The sequence below is a fragment of the Chinchilla lanigera genome, unplaced genomic scaffold, assembly GCF_000276665.1.
Source record: "Chinchilla lanigera isolate Chin_1 unplaced genomic scaffold, ChiLan1.0 scaffold00041, whole genome shotgun sequence".
Lineage (NCBI taxonomy): Eukaryota > Metazoa > Chordata > Mammalia > Rodentia > Chinchillidae > Chinchilla > Chinchilla lanigera.
Genome location: NW_004955442.1, coordinates 13,999,451 through 14,017,024, shown reverse-complemented (window position 1 = coordinate 14,017,024; position 17,574 = coordinate 13,999,451). Strand labels below are relative to the sequence as shown.

The following is a 17,574-nucleotide window of genomic DNA, read 5'->3' as shown; positions in this document are numbered from 1 at the left end:
ACACAAGATGTTCTTTCTCCCAAGGACAGGAGATAATGTCCGGACATTCCCAGCGCCTTTTTTCTGGGCAATCTCATGCTGCTTATCTATGGGTCAGAAGCTAGCTGGTTCCCACAAAAATCTTTACTTTTACATTTCTACACAACATGGAGCCCCTGCAGACCCTGCTTCCTTCTCCCATTGAGCAGGACAAGGCGCTTACCTTAGGTGAGGGTGTCCTATTGCCTAAAAAGGACATTGCTGCTTCCTTAATCTCTAGCTCCCCAGTGAAGGAAGTCCAGAAGTGTGAAGATCTCCCAGGTGAACAGGAAGATAAACTCATATAAGAGCCCTTAACCATCCCTGCACTAACATACAACCCAAGTGCCAGCCTGCTCCCCGCTCCCATTGATGATGATTTGATTGATATGCCATGTGACTGTTCATCTAGGCTCGAGTTGGAAAGAAAAGACACATTCATTTGAGGAACTGGAAGCAGGTGAAAGTGCCTTTTTTGTTTTTGTTTTTGGCTTTTCTCTGGTACTGGGAACTGAACTCACAACCTTGTGCTTGCCAGGCAGGCACTTTTGCCACTGAGCTAAATCCCCAGCCTGAAAGTACCTTTTTGATTGCCAAGGAAGAGGGGCTGAAGGAGGTTTGCCAAGCTTTGGCATGGAGCTATGACATCTGACCAGCCACTGGTCAGGGTGAATCCACTGGTCAAGAGTTTTTCCAAGCTCCTTGTGGTGGACCTGGCACTGCTGCTCTTTGTATTTCCCTTGCTCCTCCTCCTTTGGAGTCAGCTATTGATCTCTCCTTCTTATGTGAAATTCCCCAGACACCAGAGTTTGAGCAGTTTCACTAGGAATATTATGGCCACCTCCAGGAGTGGGTGGCTAATAAGGTCAACCTCATGCTCTACATGCTGGTCTGCCTGTAAGGGTAACACCCATACCAGTGGTGGTCAACCTATGGCACATGCACTGCAGTGGGCATGCAGAACTTGGTGAGCATGCGAGCCAAGTTGTCCTAGGAGCTGACCATTGGATAACTGTTGTTTTTTTCTAAAGTAAAACCTCAGCATTCTGGTTTAATTACAGTGTTGGCACTTTGCAATAAATAAATGGGTTTAGTGTTGCAGTTTGGGCACTCAGTATCTAAAAGTTTCACCATCACTGTCCTATACCATTTCCTTGATGTTCAGAAAGTCCCTGAAAAAAGTTTCATTTCACTAATGCAAGATAGCACAAGAATCTGTACATTGATACCCTTGTAGCACATTGACTTCTGTGGGTTTTTGGAAATCTTTTTGTCAGCAATGATGGGTCAAAACTGTTATTAAAAGCTGGGTGTGGTGGCTCACGCCTGTAATCCCAGCACTCAGGAGGCTGAGGCAGGAGGATCGTTGTGAGTTCGAGGCCAGCCTGAGCCACAAAGTGAGCTCAAGGTCAACCCGAACTGCATAGTGAGACCCTGTCTCAAAAAAAAAAAAAAAAAAAAAAAGACATGAAGTGTTGATAGACCAAGGAAGATATATCTATATCTACACATGTATAATACAATGACAGTGAATACACTTTATGGATAGCTATATGTCATACAGACTTATATCTTAATATATATATGTATTTTTTGTCTCATTCCCTCCAGTTTTTTGATTTTAGTCTGTTTTGAGAGTGTTGCTTGCTTTGCAGTATTTTAAAGCAAACCACAGACAGTATAACAGTTCACCCATAAATAGTTCAGTCTGTAGGAAATAATTTTTGACAATTTCTGCCCTAACCTCTCTTTGAGATAATGTTTTCCATTCAGCAGAGCTCTTTCTCCTTTAGGAGCAAAGTTAATTGAGAACAGAGCTATTGCCTGTACCTTCCCCAGAGAGCAATCAAAACTTGACCAAAAACTTCTCAAAATGGCTTTGTGAGAGGACCCTGTTGGCCACCTGCCTGAGTGCTCATTTATGAGAATACCCAGCATCCCAAATGCCTCATATTGAGAATGGTCCAGGAGGGATACTAGCTGCTTGTAATGATCACCAGAGCAACTTATTAGTAACTTGAAATTGCATGATCTACTGTTACACTTTTAATGAGCCCCAAGGCAATTCATTCATTAACAGTTTGGTGGCATCAGTTAATTATTAATTTCCAGAGAACAAAATAATAATGATAATTATCCTGCAATGTGTATAGAGTAATTCCTGAGGAGCTCCAACTGCTCTCAGAATAGTTTCTCATTTACCCACTTTCAATGGCTTTAAATTTTTTTTGTTAAATATATAAATGAGTATTCAAAACATTAAAATTTGATTATAATTCACTTTCCTCTTAGCATTTCTGTTTGATCATACTGCTTTTCAATTAGTATTTGACTATCACTTTTGGGTAACTTCTAAGAAAAATGACTTTGTAATTTAATATCTCTTCTACTTTCTTCTTTGTTGACATGTTTCCTCTTAATAAGGCATTTTTTTCTCCTTTCCTTTGGTTGGTGTTCATTCCTTCCTCTGTTCTTTTTGGAGTTGTTCTACAGTAGTTACTCTGTACTTAAACATCAATGCTCTGATAGTCAAGAAGTATATTAAGACCTTTATGCCAACTAATACTTGTTACAGTTTATCATTTATAAAAACCTGCTTAACCAACCAAGAATTCTCTACAATCTCTTCCTGGTTCTATAATTGCTATTTATCATCTTCTGTAGCTCCCAAGTGACATTTATATTAACCTATGCCCAAATCTAGTTCTGTACTTATCTCTGCCCAAGGATGTTTCTTGCCAAACCTTTTGAAAGCTATATTCATTTAACATTGGGGAAATGTTTATTGAGCATTTTTTATGTGCCAGGTATTATTATAGATCCTGGAATGTTATATGTACACACATTTTGGGTTTTTTTCTTCTAAAGAATACTGGATTTAAGAAAAACAGGGCATTTCCTAAGCTTCTTTGCTTTGTTTAAATAATTAGTTTAATACCGTATCATTTTCATTTAGTCAACTGATCGGCTTTCTATAGCCAGTTTCCCACACTGCCTTACCTTCAGTTCTAGCCTCCCCAATGGAATAAGAAAAACATCTAATTTTACATATTCTAATATTAATATTTTAAAAAAATATATGTGATTGAATGGCTGAGACTTTTTTTTTTTGAGAGTAAACTTTTAGCATTTGAAAGACATTCCCAGATATTTATAAGGACTTTTTTCATTTTACAGACATAAACAAAGATAATTAAAGCATGATGCTCTCAGTAAAACATTGAGACCCAAAGCAAACTCTTAAGAAAATTGTAGGCACTTCAGTATTATATAAGCAATTACATGCATGTGTATGTTCATGATGGGGTTACATTCTGAGAAATGCACCTTTGATAAATTTGTGATCACGTGAATATCATAGAATATACTCATGCTGGCCAGGCATGATGGCGCACACCTATAATCCCAGCACTCAGGAGTCTGAGGCAGGAGGATTGCTGTGAGTTCAAGGCCAGCCTGGGCTACATGGCAAGACCTTGTCTCACAAAAACAAAAACAGAAACAAAACAAAAAGCACTTCTAGAGAACTAGGAATAGAATGGAAATGCCTCAGCCAAGGAACTGTGAGAGACCTTCACTTAATATACTTAATGATCAAAAATTGAATACTTCTCTGAGACCAGGAACAAGCAAAGGTACCTACTGTACTATTCCTATTCAACATAGCATTAGAAGTCCTAGCCAGTGAAAGTCCTGGGTCCAACATAATTCTTTTGCATGTGAATATACAGATGTCTTAGCACCATTTGTTGAAGAGACTATTCTTTCCCCCATTGAATGATCTTGGTGCCCTATGGAAAATTAATTGGACATAGATGGGTTTGTTTCTGGAGGCCTAGTTCTGTTCCAGCTGTGTGTATCTATCTGTCTATCTATCTATCTATCTATCTATCTATCTATCTATCTATCTATGTATCTATCATCTATCTTATATGCCAGCATTATACTGTTTCTGTTACTGTAGATTCATGATAAGTTTTGAAATTGGAAGTATGAATCTTCTTTGTTTTGGATAATCAAGGTCCCTTGCAGTTTCATATAAATTTAAGGATCAGCTTTTCCATTTTAAAAAAAATCATTGGAATTTTATGCTGATTACGTTGGACTTGTAGATCACTCTGGTGAGTGTTGTCATATTAACAATGTTAAGTCTTTCAAACTATGAGCACAAATATCTTTCCTTTTTTATGACTTCTTTAATTTCTGTCAGCAATCTTTTCAGTGTACAGGTCTTTCATTTTATTGGTTAAATTTATTTCTAGGTATTTTAATCTTTTGGATGTTATTGTAAATAATTTATTTTTCAGATTATTCATTGTCCCTATGTAGAAACACACCTGATTTTTCTGTATTGATCTTGTATCTTGCAAAATTGCTGGATCCACTTACCATCTCTTGTGGTTTTTATGTGAATTCTTTGGGATTTTCTATATACAGAATCATGTCTTCTATGAATATAGTTTACTTTTTCCTTTCCAACTTATATACACCCTACTTACTTTACTTGCCTAATTACTGTTCAGGGAACTTCCAGTATAATACTGAATATCAGTGGCAAGTGGGGACATTCATGTTCTGTTCCTCAATTTAGGCAGAGTATGTTTAGTCTTCCACCTAACCAGCTGTAAGTTGGAGGTTTCCACAGTGCCCTCCTTGCATTTAGTAATTTGCTGAATGGCTCACAGAACTCAAGGAAATACTGACTTGTATTTACTGGTGTATGATGAAGGATGCTTCAAAGACTACAGAGGAACAGTTGAATAAGAGTGTATGTAAGGTGAGGTCACTACACAGGGTGCAATAAGAGCTTCTGTCCTCATGAACTTGGGGGCACACACCATCCTCCCAAAACACAGATATGTTTACCCAATTATAAATCTATATTAATGGGCACACAATGTATGAAAAATATAATTTGTGTCAACATCAACACAAAGGGAGGAAAATAACCTATGTAGGAACAACATTTTGTATGATATTTGCAATGGACTGAACACCTGTTCGCCCCGCTCTACCAAATTCATATGTTGAAGTCTAATCCCCAGTGTGGAGATTTGGATGTGGGACGTTTAAGAGGAAATTGGATCATGATGGTGATGCTCGCTAGTTTGATTTGTGCCCTTATAAGGAGAGGTCAGAGAGTTAACGCTCTTTCTGCTACATGAACAAACCAGAGACATTGGCAGAGTGAAAACTGCAAGAAGGTCCTCACCAGAACCTGAGCACACTGTTACCTTGATGTCAGACTTGCAATTTCCAGACCTGTAAGAAATAAATCTGTGTTGTTCATAAGTCACCTACTCCATGGTATTTTGTAATAGCAGCATAAGGTCACTAAGACACCATTCAAACTAAAAGGGCAATAATTTTCACAAGGTTGTTATATGTTAAAATGTCAGTTGTTCCCATGGTAACCAGTGACTAGCTAAAAATATACACTACAGTAAATTAGAAGAGAATCAAGGGAGTATACTAGAAAAAATCAATTAAACACACACAAAGCAGTAAGGGGGGAATTAAAGAACAAAAAACTATAGAAATATAGCAAAAAATAACAGAATACTGCACAAGTCAGCCCTTCCTTATCAGAAATTACATTATATGTAAATGAATTCAATTAAAAGACAAATATTGACAGAACAGATTTTCTTTTAGAGACAAGGTCTCACTCTGTAGCTCAGGCCAGCCTTTAACTCATTATGTAGGCCAGGCTGGCCTCAAACTAGCAGCAATCCTCAGCAGAAGAGTTTTTAAAGACAAGACCCAACTATATGCTATCTGAAAGAGATTTAATTTAGATTCATAGTTACAAATAGGTTTAAAATAAAAGGATGGAAAAAAGATACTGCATACAGGTAGCAATCAATAGAGAGCTGTATTGGCTGTATTATATCAAATAAGATAAACCTTAAGTCAGACATTTTTACAAAAGCCAAAACCAGCATTGTGTATTGACATTGTGTATCTTAGTCTATTTTGTGCTGTTATAGCAAAGTGTCACAGAATGGGTAATTCATAACAAACAAAAATTTATTGGTTCATGATCTCAAGTTAGAAAGTCCAAGATTGAGGAGCCAGCATCTAACCAACACTTTCTTGTTGCATCATCCATGACAGAAGGCAAAGATCAAGAAAAGGAGCAAGGGAAAGGGAACAAACAAAAGGGGGCCAAACCCATCATTTCATAAGGAACACACATTTGTAATAAGAACACCAACCCGTTTATGAGGAACTTCCAGGACCCAAACACCTTCCCTCAGGCCTCACATCCAAAGGACACTTCACGGGGGCTCAAGTCGCTAACACATAACCTTTGGGAGACATATTTGAATCACAGCACGGTTAATTCATCAAGAATGTAGAACAATTAAAAGCAGACTAACAACACAGCCCAAAAATACATGAAGCAAGAACTGACAGAATTAAAGGGAAAAAACAGACATTTCTACAAAAATTGGAAGCGTTAGTACATCATTTTTAATAATACAACATTCAGACAAAAGATCAACAATGATACAGGGATTTGGAACAACACTACACATCAAATAACAGACATAGCAGATTATCTATCTATCTATCTATCTATCTATCTGTCTATCATTCCATCTAACAACAATGAGATACACATTTGTCCAAGGGCACATAGACATTCAAGATAGAACACATATTAAACCACAAAAAAAAGATCTTGAATTTTCAATTGAAATTGTACAAAGTATCTTCTCTACCCACAATGGAATGAAACCAGAAATAAATAATAAATGGAATGCAAGAAATTCATTAAGTAATGAAAATTAAATAATATACTTTTAAATGACCAATGGAGCAAAGAGGAAATCATAAGGAAAATGACAAAATACTTTGAGATGAATGAAAACAAAAGCAAGGCATATAAAAACTTACTGGGTACAGCAAGAGCAATTCTCTGAGGGAATTTTATAGCTATAAATGCCTATACAAACAGAAGAGAAGCCGGGTATGGTGGTACATGCCTATAATCCCAGCACTCAAGAGGCTGAGACAGGAGGATCATTGCAAGTTCAAGACCAGCTTTGAACTCAAGGCCAGCTTGAACTGTAAAGCAAGATGCTGTCTCAAAAAGAAAAAAAAAAAGAATTGAAGTTATAGCTCAATGGCAGATCACATACTTACCATCCACAGGGACCTGATTTCAATTCCCAGCACCAAAATAAATATACAGAAAGTTTTAAAAAAAGATCTCAATTCCACATCTTAACTTTCTACCTTAAGGCATTAGAAAAGAAGTACAAAGACTGGAGATATTAGCTGAGTGGTAAAGCACTTACCTAGCATGTTCAAGGGCCTGGATTCAGTCCCAGTATCCATAAAAACACAACAACAAAAGAAAAAAAACACTCAACAAACTAAATAGAAGGGAGTCTCCTGAACTTGGTAAATGACATCTATGAAAAACCTACAGCTAATGTTATACTTGATGAAAGACAAAACTTTTCCCCCTACAATCAAGAATAAAACTAAAAGATGCTTATTGTTATCACTTCAACATTTTACTGGAATGTCTAGCCAGTGCTATTAGGTAAGAAAAAGAAAAACCCATCCCCAAAGAAGCTATCGCAGGTGTGTTGGTGCACACCTGTAATCCCAGCACTGGGGGGCTGAGGCAAGAGGATCACTGCAAGTTCAAGGCAACCTGGGCTACAGTGTGAGTTCAAGGGCAACCTGAAGTGCATAGTGAAATCTTGTCTCACAACAAAAGCTATAAATTTTTTTCTAGTCACAGATGACATATATAGAAAATTGCAAAGAATCCACAAAAACTCAACTATTAGAGCTAATAAGTGAATTCTGCAAATTCACAAGATCAGTGTACAATAATAAGTTCTGCTTTTTTACACTAGCCATGAGCACTCTGAGAAGGAAATTAGGAAACAAACATATCAAAATGAATAAAAGATTTAGAAATATATTTAAATAAGGAGGTACAATACTTTCACACCGACACCTGAAAAACATTGCTAAAGAAATAAAATAAGATCAAAATAAACAGAATGGCATCCAATGTTCATGGATTGTAAGATTTAATATTCTTAAGAGTGCAGTATTCCCTAGAATTATCTGTATAGTCAATGCAATCTCTATCAAAATCCTAACTGCCACTTTTGTAGAAATGGAAAGCTAATCCTAAAATTCACATGGACTTGCAAGGTACTCCAATATATTAGCTGCTTTTTGTTCTTTTTCCTTTTAGACTTCTCTTTGCACACAATTGTATTTTTTTTTAAATTGAGATCATATGATGCACATTGCTCTGCTAATATTACCACTTAGCAATGTGCCCAGGACAGTCTTCTATGTCAGAGCCTGCAGATGTAGCCCATAAAAGACTATATATGAGCCAGGCATGGTGGCACATACTTGTATCTCAGCGCTTAGGAGGCTGAGGCAGGAGGATCGCTGTGAGGCCAGTTGAGCCTACATAGTGAGTCTGGGCCAGCCTATACTATATAGTGAGACCCTATCTGAAAAAAAGACTAAATGTGTGACCGTTTATTGCAGCATTGTTTGTGGTAGGTAGAAATTAAAGGCAAATTCTATGTTCCTCCCTAATGGAGTGGATAAATATAAGAGATGCAAATTTAGCATTAGAAACATGAAATGCATGCATAACAACATAGATGTCTTTTAAAACAAAGTGAAAAAGTTACAAAAAGGGTATTAAAATGAAGGAAACAGAATGAGAGCTATGTCACAATACTATTGAGGTAAACCAAAAATATTTACACACACAAAACAACATTATTTTATAAGGATACATATAAACCCTAACAATATACCAAACACATCAGACAGAAGAGATAGTTATGCAAGAATACAGAAGAGTGAGTATAGGGATTGGGAATAAAGTAAAAAAAACTAAATAAAATAATACTTCAGTAAGAGAAGTCTGGCAGAGACCAATGATGGCAGTGTGCACAGAATTCCATATAAGTCCCATAATTTACTGCATTTACCCACTGATGGACATAGACAATCTAATTTTCTTCAGTATGGACTTTGGAGTCAAACAGACCTACTTCTATTGCTTGTTTGTTTTGGTACCAGGAATTCACTCCAAAGCCTTTGCACTGCACTACAGCCTCACCCCCTTTTTTATTTTTAACTTTTAATTTAATTTAATTTAATTTTTTCTTTTGAGATAAGGTCTCGCTAAGTTGCTAAGTTGCTTGGGATAAGCTCAAACTTTGGATCCTCCTGCCTCAGCCTTCCAGAGTGCTAGAATTATAAACTATTATACCTGGCTCAAACAACCCCACTTTTGATGTCTCTGCCAGTTCACAGCCATTTACCTTTGGATAAGTTACTTAATACCTTTCACCCTTAGTTTCTCTCTCTCTCTCTCTCTCTCTCTCTCTCTCTCTCTCTCTCTCTGGGGATGGTTGGTGGATTTTGTTTTGTTTTTGTTTTGTTTTTTGAAACAAGGTCTTGCTATATAGCCCAGGCTGGCCTCCAACTTGCAGAGATCCTCCTGCCTTAGCCTCCTGAGTGCTGGGCTCAGTTTCTCTCTTGTGTTTTATTTTGTTCTGGTACCAGGAATCGAACTCGACCTCACACTTGCCACGTAGGCGCCGTGCGGCTGAGCTATACCCCCGGCCAGTTTCTCTCTTGTGAAACAGGCAAAATAATGGCTAGCTGGTGTGATGTTTATGTCATATTTGCAGACTCCTGAGCAGTGTCTGGCACAAGCTGACAGTGCTTCAAATCATGAAAGATTTGCTGGAACCTTCCTGCTGGACGCAGCGCTGTTGATCTCACTCACTCCTGTACCCCACCACCAGCACCTTACTCATTGTTCCTTCTTAATATTTATTAGTTTTTGTTTTTGTAGTGCTGAGGACTGAACCTTGAACCTAGGGCCTCCCATATGTTAGGGCTGGGCCCCAATATTAAGTTATATCCTCAGCCTAGTGTACATTTCTTGAATGAGTGAAGTTTCTATGTCAGCTGTTTGGAGGTAATTAATCTTTTATGACATCTAATGACCTAACCAGGTTGTCAGTTACCTCCCATGTGAGAGGATTATTTAGTTGTGGTTGTAAATTATTGCCTTTCACCCAGGGCAGTATGAGTGTCTTAGGTTCCTGCCTCTGGTTTACGGCATATGTTAAGACCAGAGATTAGGTACTCACTTTATCTGACCTTGTTCCCCAAAAGAACAAAAACTCAGAGACATCTCGCAGATTAAGAGCCTAAAACAGTCCTTCCTTCTATATAGGACTGATCCTTCATGAAGAGTGAGGGGCCTTCACAGGAGCCATACCTTTTTAATACTGCGAGAGTCACATAATCACTTCAGGCCTGTTCTTTTCTCCCAGGTGGGGTAAGTCCTCTGCTTTCTGCTATATGAAGTGCTGTAAGAACTAAGAGCCTGCTGAGGTAGTACGAGCCTGTAATCCCAGCATTTTGGAATGCTGACCAGGAGGATCACAAGTACAGGCCCAGCCTGTGCAGCTTAGTGAGGACCCTACACATACACACACCACTATTGGAGAAGTCATTCAGCGCAAAAACCCAGGAACCATTCCCCAGTACCACCGAAAAACAAAATAAGAAACTAAGATAACATGAAAGCAATTACAAAGATAAAATTATATAATTAGTAATTATTTACAGGGTGCGGTTATTCTTAGTCCTAGTTCAATTAGTGCTCTGTGTTTAGGGGAGGAAGTTCAGGAGAAAGACCAAGTCGTTCTGCAGGGATATCTTTTTCCCGTGTTGTGGCCAGGCAAGCCTTTGGTACTAGTTGCCTAACAGGAGGTGACAGGAGGTTCTCCCCGCTGGGACCTGCAGCAGGAGGCAGCAGATCTAGGCTGCTCAGAGGGCCAAGACCAGTGCCAGGTTTAAAACTAGCACCCAGCGGGGGAGTGCAGCAGTGCAGCACCATCAGCTCAGAGTTCAACACTTGCACTCTCCAACCACTGAACACCAGGCTGAGGAGGGATGGGAAGGCAGCTGAAGCCAAGGTATAGTTCCATAAACAATCCCTAAGCTTTTATTATCCAGGAATCCAGATTATAAGAGAGAGGTAAGGCATGGTGTGGGGAGACAGAAGAAATAGCAGACAAAGAGGAGAGAAAGAGAAGAAGGGGAGAGAGGCTTTTTAAAGACACTGCTTTGTTCTTCCCTTGGTGAAAGTCTGGAATCCCTATACTGTTAGAACCCCAATCCCACTGTATAGAGGCTCATGACCCTACTTCTGTAGGGAGGATAAATATGTACTTAAACAGCAATGGAAAGTTTTAATACAGCAATGTTAAGAATGCTTTAAAGTCATCTGTAGGATGGTCCAGGACAGAAGCTGTGAAAGTCCTAACGTGAAAAAGAAAACAACAAAACAAAACAAAAACCCAAAGCCACCAAGCTAACTGTCAAAAACCCTTTTTATCCTCTTATATGCACAACTCTACCCTAGGAACAGAGTTTTTGGCAGAAAAGAATCACAAGCATAATCCCAGCACTCAGGAGGCTGAGCCCGAGGATCATTGAGAGTTCAAGACCAGCCTGGGCTACAAACTGAGCTCAAGGTCAGCCTGAACTGCATAGCGAGACGCTGTCTCAAAACAAAACAAAAAAAGAAAAGAAAAGAATCACAAGCAGCACTCAGTGAAGATCACCAGTGCCCTAGGTTAGAGCACAGGCGCCAAGGGAGATTTAGTAGAAGGCACCTAAAGCAGAGGTGTCTTTAAATTCTGAAAGCCTGAGTTATTGGCCCCTTTTCTCCTGTTGCTGCTGCTACCTTTGGCCCATATGTTGTACTTTTCTATCACCCCAGCACCTTTCTTGGTCTGTGTTATATCTTTGTTGGCACAGACTGTCCCTGAGCACAACTTCCCGGGATCTTCAATAAACGTAGCTACTTACTACTTACCACTGGGTGTATGCTTGGCAATTCTTTCCTTATTGTACACAGAACCTGGACAAGTATTGGCCCATTCAACTGTAACAGACCTACCTATTTCTGGAAAACCAGGGCTCATCCTGCCTCTTGCAAGCTGAGTATGTGGTGCTGAATGTTTGTACACATTTGATGTACTACCATGCATCTTGTCTTTCTTCTATTTTGTAAGATCCTTTGCTCCTTAGAGCTGCCACCTAGACCAGTCCATGGTCCTTTCAGTTAGGATTCCTTCTCCTACAATAGAGTCAGAAACAACATTTTAAAGGAGCTTGACTGTCTTCCCTGATATGAATGTTGAAAGTTATCATCCCTCCAAATAGTACTGATTACCCATTATAGACCCATCATAACTGTTTCTTAAATTTTAATGTTTTAAGTTGCAATACCTTTTGAGGGGAGTAATTTCCACGAGTTTCCTATTGATAGTGATTTTTTTTTTCTGCTGTTGGTCTTATATTTACCTTTTCTGAGTCAAACTCCCTCATCTCTAATTCTTGAATCCTAAGATTTAGGGAGAAAAATTTCTGTGCACTTTGTCTAATACCTTCAATCTTTCCGATTGAAGTAGTTTTGGTTGTATTTTAATCCGGACTTTATTCTTCTAGACAAGTTTTGTTTGTGGTTCTTCCTTGCCTGACTGCCACAATAATAACATTTTGAAAAATGTATCTCCAATTCTGACCAGTTGGAGAAAGTATTCACTGAGACTTTATATTAAGATAGTCAGGCACAAACTAAAGTACTGGGAATATGACCACTAACCATCTCCCAAAGAAATAAAATATTTAAAAATAAAACATACTTTAAAATTTCTCTGTTAATAGCAAGAATGCACAATTGGGTTAGTTGGTTGTTTTTGGGTGGTTTTTTTTTTTTTTTGGTTGTTTTATTTTTTTAATGATACCATTTATCTGTTTTGCTCATTTACTGTTAATGCAAGGCTTTACTTTTGAGAACATGCATTCTTCTACAGGGAATGTTAACAACCAAGAGCAACCTCTGTGATAGTAGGAGACCAAGCCCAAATGGCAGATTTGCTAGGGCTGACCTGGAGATGGGCACTTGACAGTTGCTGTGAAGCTTAGGGAAGAAATGTGCAGAAAATTGGCGAAGTTGGGAAACTGCAGAATCCAGGTTTCTCTTTAAGAAGCAAATCTTGGCTGTCTCTCTCAACATCTGAACCTTTCAAACTAACTTATAGGCAAGCAGATGCAAGAACCATCTGTGCGTGCCAAGCAATTCCTAAAAATCTCTCTGTCCCCAAACGATCCTCCACCAAGCGGCTTCCATCCTTAAGTTGTGCTGTAAATCACACATCACTTCGAGGATGGAGAGGTCAGTGTTGCTCTCCCTTGGCTTTTCCTAAAATCTGAGCGCTTCTGGATTAACACTCCCAGATCAAAGAAAACTAGACCTATTACGGGAGGAAAAAAGGCCCTAAAGAACAGTCAAGGGCTGGGGATGTAACTCAGCAGCACAGCGCCTGCCTGGCAAGCTTAAGGTTCTGAATCTGAGTCCAGGTAACAAAAAAACAATCAAGTTGCTGAATACAAACCCCCAAGTTATAATCCCGTTGCCTAGAGGATCTGTCAAGCTCAGGCCAAGAATCCAGCTGGTCTGGCAGTTCCTCCGGAACTTGCTGAGTAGTTTCCTGACTCTGGCAGTAGACTTCTTTTTCCATTTTGAGTTCCTGGGCTAAATGCTGCTCAGTTGGCACGGAGGAAGGACTGGAAGAACGCTGGCACTGCTGAGTAGCCACAGAGCACCAGCGCCACACATCAAACTGAGGGAGGACACACAGCAGTACCTGTCTCTTTCCCATAAAGGGATTCAACAAGTTGAGCATTTTGTTAGCTGGAGGAACTTAAGAACCAAAAAATGAGAAAGGCGAGATGATTATCAAGTTGGCAACTTAGTTCCTTAGCTCTCTTAAATCCTAGATGAAAAGAGTAAGCAGTAAGTTTTCCTGAGATATTAAACGGGAGTAAAAAGGAAGGTTGGAATGTTCTCTGTTGTTTGTTTGTTTTCCTTGTTTTATTGTTTTATTATTTTGAGACAAGGTCTCACTGTGCAGTTCACGCTGGGTTGAACTCACTATGTAGCCCAGGCTGGCCTAGAATTCATGGTGATCCTCCTGCCTCAGCTTCCTGGGTGCTGGGTAGCAGGTGTGTGCCACCACACCTGGCAAAATGTCCTCTGATAGTCTCACTATCCTTGACTTGGTAGATGGACTCCATTGCTGATTTCTAAAAGTTAAAAGAAATTCCCTTCTTCTACTCCTCGATGGCTTCTAGTATCAGAATCTCCTATATGTATACTATATGTAGATTTTAAAAAGAAAAGAAAGGGGCTGGGGATTTAGCTCAGTGGCACAGTGCCTGCCTGGCAAGTGCAAGGTCTTGAATTCGATTCCCGATACTGGAAAAAAAAACAAAAAAAAAGAAAAGAAAAGAAAAACAGTTCCTGGGGTTTTTAAGTCAAGAGTTGTGGCCAAGTGGCCCTTGCTTGGAGCACAGCAGTACCTGAGAATACCTATAACCTTCTGTAAGTAGCATCTTTCATTGTTGGGCTAGTAGCCACAGCTCCTATGGGACAAATCAGAGTCCACATAATGAGGCAGGATGACTTCCCAATCCCAATGTCCACATGACCCAAGGATTATTTCTGTTTTCTTTCCAGATTCATTCACTAAATAGTCAAAAAAGGCAGAAAGATCTTGGTTTACAATCTTTAAAAAAATCCTATGTGGGGCTGGGGATTTAGCTCAGCGGCAAAAGCGCCTGCCTGGCAAGCGCAAGGTCGTGAGTTCCGTTCCAGGTACCGGAGGAAAAAAAAAAAAAAAAGAAAAGAAACAGAAAAGAAAGGGGCTGGGGATTTAGCTCAGCGACAAAAGCGCCTGCTTGGCAAGCGGAAGGTCGTGAGTTCGGTTCCTGGTACCGGAGAAAAACCAAAAAAAAAAAAAAATCCTATGTCCTGTCCAAGGAAAGGAGATGGCACTGGGCCCATTATTAACCAGAACTTGTTAGTGAACTGTTAAGATCTATTCCATAGTTTACAGGTGGGTATAGTATCCATGAACCTCAAAAGATCAGGGATCTCCTTAGAAATAGCATAGTTTCCCTTACTAACTACAGATGCATATTAACTGATTTAACTCCAGTTTGGATAAACCTTGTTTAAATCTTTAGCCTGTTCCACCTAAACTGATACTTAGATAAAATTTCGCTTGTTCTACACTTACTTCTTCTTGGCTCACATATTCATAGCTTCTGTATTTGGTAAATAAGTCCATATTCAGTTTTCCCATTCTTTTTATAATTTTATACACTTATATTCTTCCTCCAACTTCATCTTTTTTGTATCAGGAAAAAGCCTTTGGGAGGCTTTTCCAACTACAGTGTGTCTTCTTCCCCTTTCCCTGAGCATATCAAAACTTGGCTGAGGAAATTTGTATTTTGAGAATTTCTACACCTAATGATCAGTTCTCTGTGTCCTGTTATAAGAATTTTTCTGAACTATAGAGCCCTAATCTTGTGCTGCCTTCACAAGACGTTTCCTTCATGTCTATGCGAGCTCATGTCTGACACTGTGATGCAATGGACAGTCGTTGGGGATTACATTGAAAGTTTGTAACCATAAAAGTTGGATTGATAACTAAATATGGATCCTAGAGAACCACTAGGCCTTTCCTGATGCAGACCCAGCAGTTGTGTCTCTCTTTTCTCCCAGGAATTTTCTCTGAACAGAGTCTTGAAGTGATGGAAGCGGGCAGCAACAGCTCTTCAGGGAGCTTCATTCTGATGGGTCTAGCTGACCATCCCCAGCTGGAAATGATCCTTTTTGTTCTCATCCTCTTCTCTTACTTGCTGACCCTCTCTGGGAACACGACCATCATCCTGCTTTCCCACCTGGACCCCCGACTGCACATGCCCATGTACTTCTTCCTCAGCAACCTCTCCTCCCTGGACCTGGCCTTTACTACAAGCTCGGTCCCTCAAATGCTGGTCAATTTATGGGGACCAGACAAGACGATCAGCTATGGCGGCTGCATGACTCAACTCTATGTTTTCCTTTGGCTGGGGGCCACTGAGTGCATCTTGCTCGTGGTGATGGCGTTTGACCGCTACATAGCAGTGTGCCGGCCCTTGCACTACATGACCATCATGAATCCTCGGCTTTGCTGGCTGCTGGCTGCAGTTAGCTGGTTGGGGGGCTTGGGCAACTCCTTAATCCAGTCAACGCTCACTCTGCAGCTCCCCTTCTGTGGGCACCGGAGGGTGGACAACTTCCTATGTGAGGTGCCTGCCATGATCAAACTGGCCTGTGGAGACACTAGGCTCAACGAGGCTGTACTCAATGGTGTCTGCGCCTTCTTCACTGCTGTCCCGCTAAGCACCATCCTCACCTCCTACTGCTTCATTGCTCGGGCAGTACTGAAAATCCGCTCTGCAGAGGGACGGCGAAAAGCTTTCAACACGTGCCTCTCCCACTTGGTAGTGGTGTTCCTCTTCTATGGCTCGGCCATCTACGGGTATCTGGTGCCAGCCAAGAGCAGCAACCAGGACCAGGGTAAATTCACTTCCCTGTTCTACTCTGTGGTCACGCCCATGGTGAATCCCCTCATCTACACTCTAAGAAATAAGGAAGTGAAGGGGGCCCTGAGAAGGCTGCTAGGGAAAGGAAGGGAAGTTGGTTGAGAGAGGAAGAAAATTCTTTATTTTTTATTGCCTCTCCATCTCTGCACACTTTTTCTCATTATTTCTTGACCAGAAGAGCATGAAGACTACCAATCTAAGCGAAACCAAGCCAGGTCCCTGACAGCCCCCAACTGTTGGGACACGGTTAGTGTTGAGATATTCTCTACTCATTTCCAGAAATCCTACTGTGGACTATAGACAATAAGGCAGAAGTGTGTTGTTCAAGGCTAGAGGCTACTGAGCTAATATAGACCTATCTCACAACCTTTGTCTCTGGTATCCTCATGTTACTTATTATACCTTATTTTCTATAGAATTCTGTATTTTTCTAAAGAAAGCAACTCTACTTGCAGTTCCTTATGTGATGTTACTATAATTGCTTGAAATCAAGCCATTATTATTAAATGCACAGGAAGAGCTAAACAATTCATCTGATGGATACACACACACACACACACACACACACACACACACACACGCTGGACAGAGCAACTCTGTTGACCCCCAATCAATTCCACGCCTGTGGGTTTTATGGCCACCGACCTAGTGCTAGCCAGCTCTGCATTTTGTTTCTTCTTGGCATGAAGCAGCAGAGGTACAGACTAACTGACCAACCTGACCCTGGGTGCGGCTAACACCCAGGGAGAGAAGATAAGCCTGGAAGGCCACCAGACCCAGGAGGACAGTATGCACTCGGCCAGCAGCTTCAGAGATTCAAGTGTTACCCTCCCAAGTGACTGGGTGAGAGACAACCATGGGAAACCACCATGGATTAGACAGACTGTGGAGGACCAGCTGGATGGCTCTCCTTGAAAGAAGAGTAGTTATCTCCATTTTGGCTACACCTGTTCCTGTTTTCATGTATTGATATGTACAGAGCTGGCTAGGACTTTTCCTTATCCCCTCAATGGGCTTTAAGCA

The 17,574-nt window shown here is 40.2% G+C and overlaps 1 protein-coding gene and 1 pseudogene across 3 annotated transcripts; both read left to right on the top strand.

Annotated features, from left to right (window-relative positions):
* LOC106149286 overlaps nt 1–919 on the top strand; it is a 6,606-nt pseudogene extending 5,687 nt beyond the window's left edge.
* Nucleotides 920–11,287: 10,368 nt separating this feature from the next.
* Nucleotides 11,288–16,653, top strand: LOC102028688 (olfactory receptor 15). 3 transcript variants are annotated; one of them, XM_013517701.1, is made up of 2 exons: nt 11,288–11,310; nt 15,735–16,653. In XM_013517701.1, the coding sequence occupies exons 1-2, from the start codon at nt 11,288–11,290 to the stop codon at nt 16,651–16,653; spliced, it is 942 nt and encodes a 313-aa protein (XP_013373155.1). The 3 variants fall into 3 exon arrangements, with proteins under 3 accessions (XP_013373155.1, XP_013373156.1, XP_005391412.1); XM_013517702.1 differs by lacking the exon at nt 11,288–11,310 and adding an exon at nt 11,452–11,477 and having other exon boundaries at nt 15,747–16,653; XM_005391355.2 differs by lacking the exon at nt 11,288–11,310 and having other exon boundaries at nt 15,712–16,653.
* Nucleotides 16,654–17,574: the final 921 nt, after the last annotated feature.

Bases quoted from the DNA above. Each gene is read 5' to 3' on its own strand.
- LOC102028688 (XM_013517701.1), top strand. From the start codon at position 11,288: ATGGAAAGTTTTAATACAGCAAT. The intron at 11,311-15,734 runs GTTAAGAATGCT...GGGCAGCAACAG, and splicing joins GAAAGTTTTAATACAGCAAT to CTCTTCAGGGAGCTTCATTC.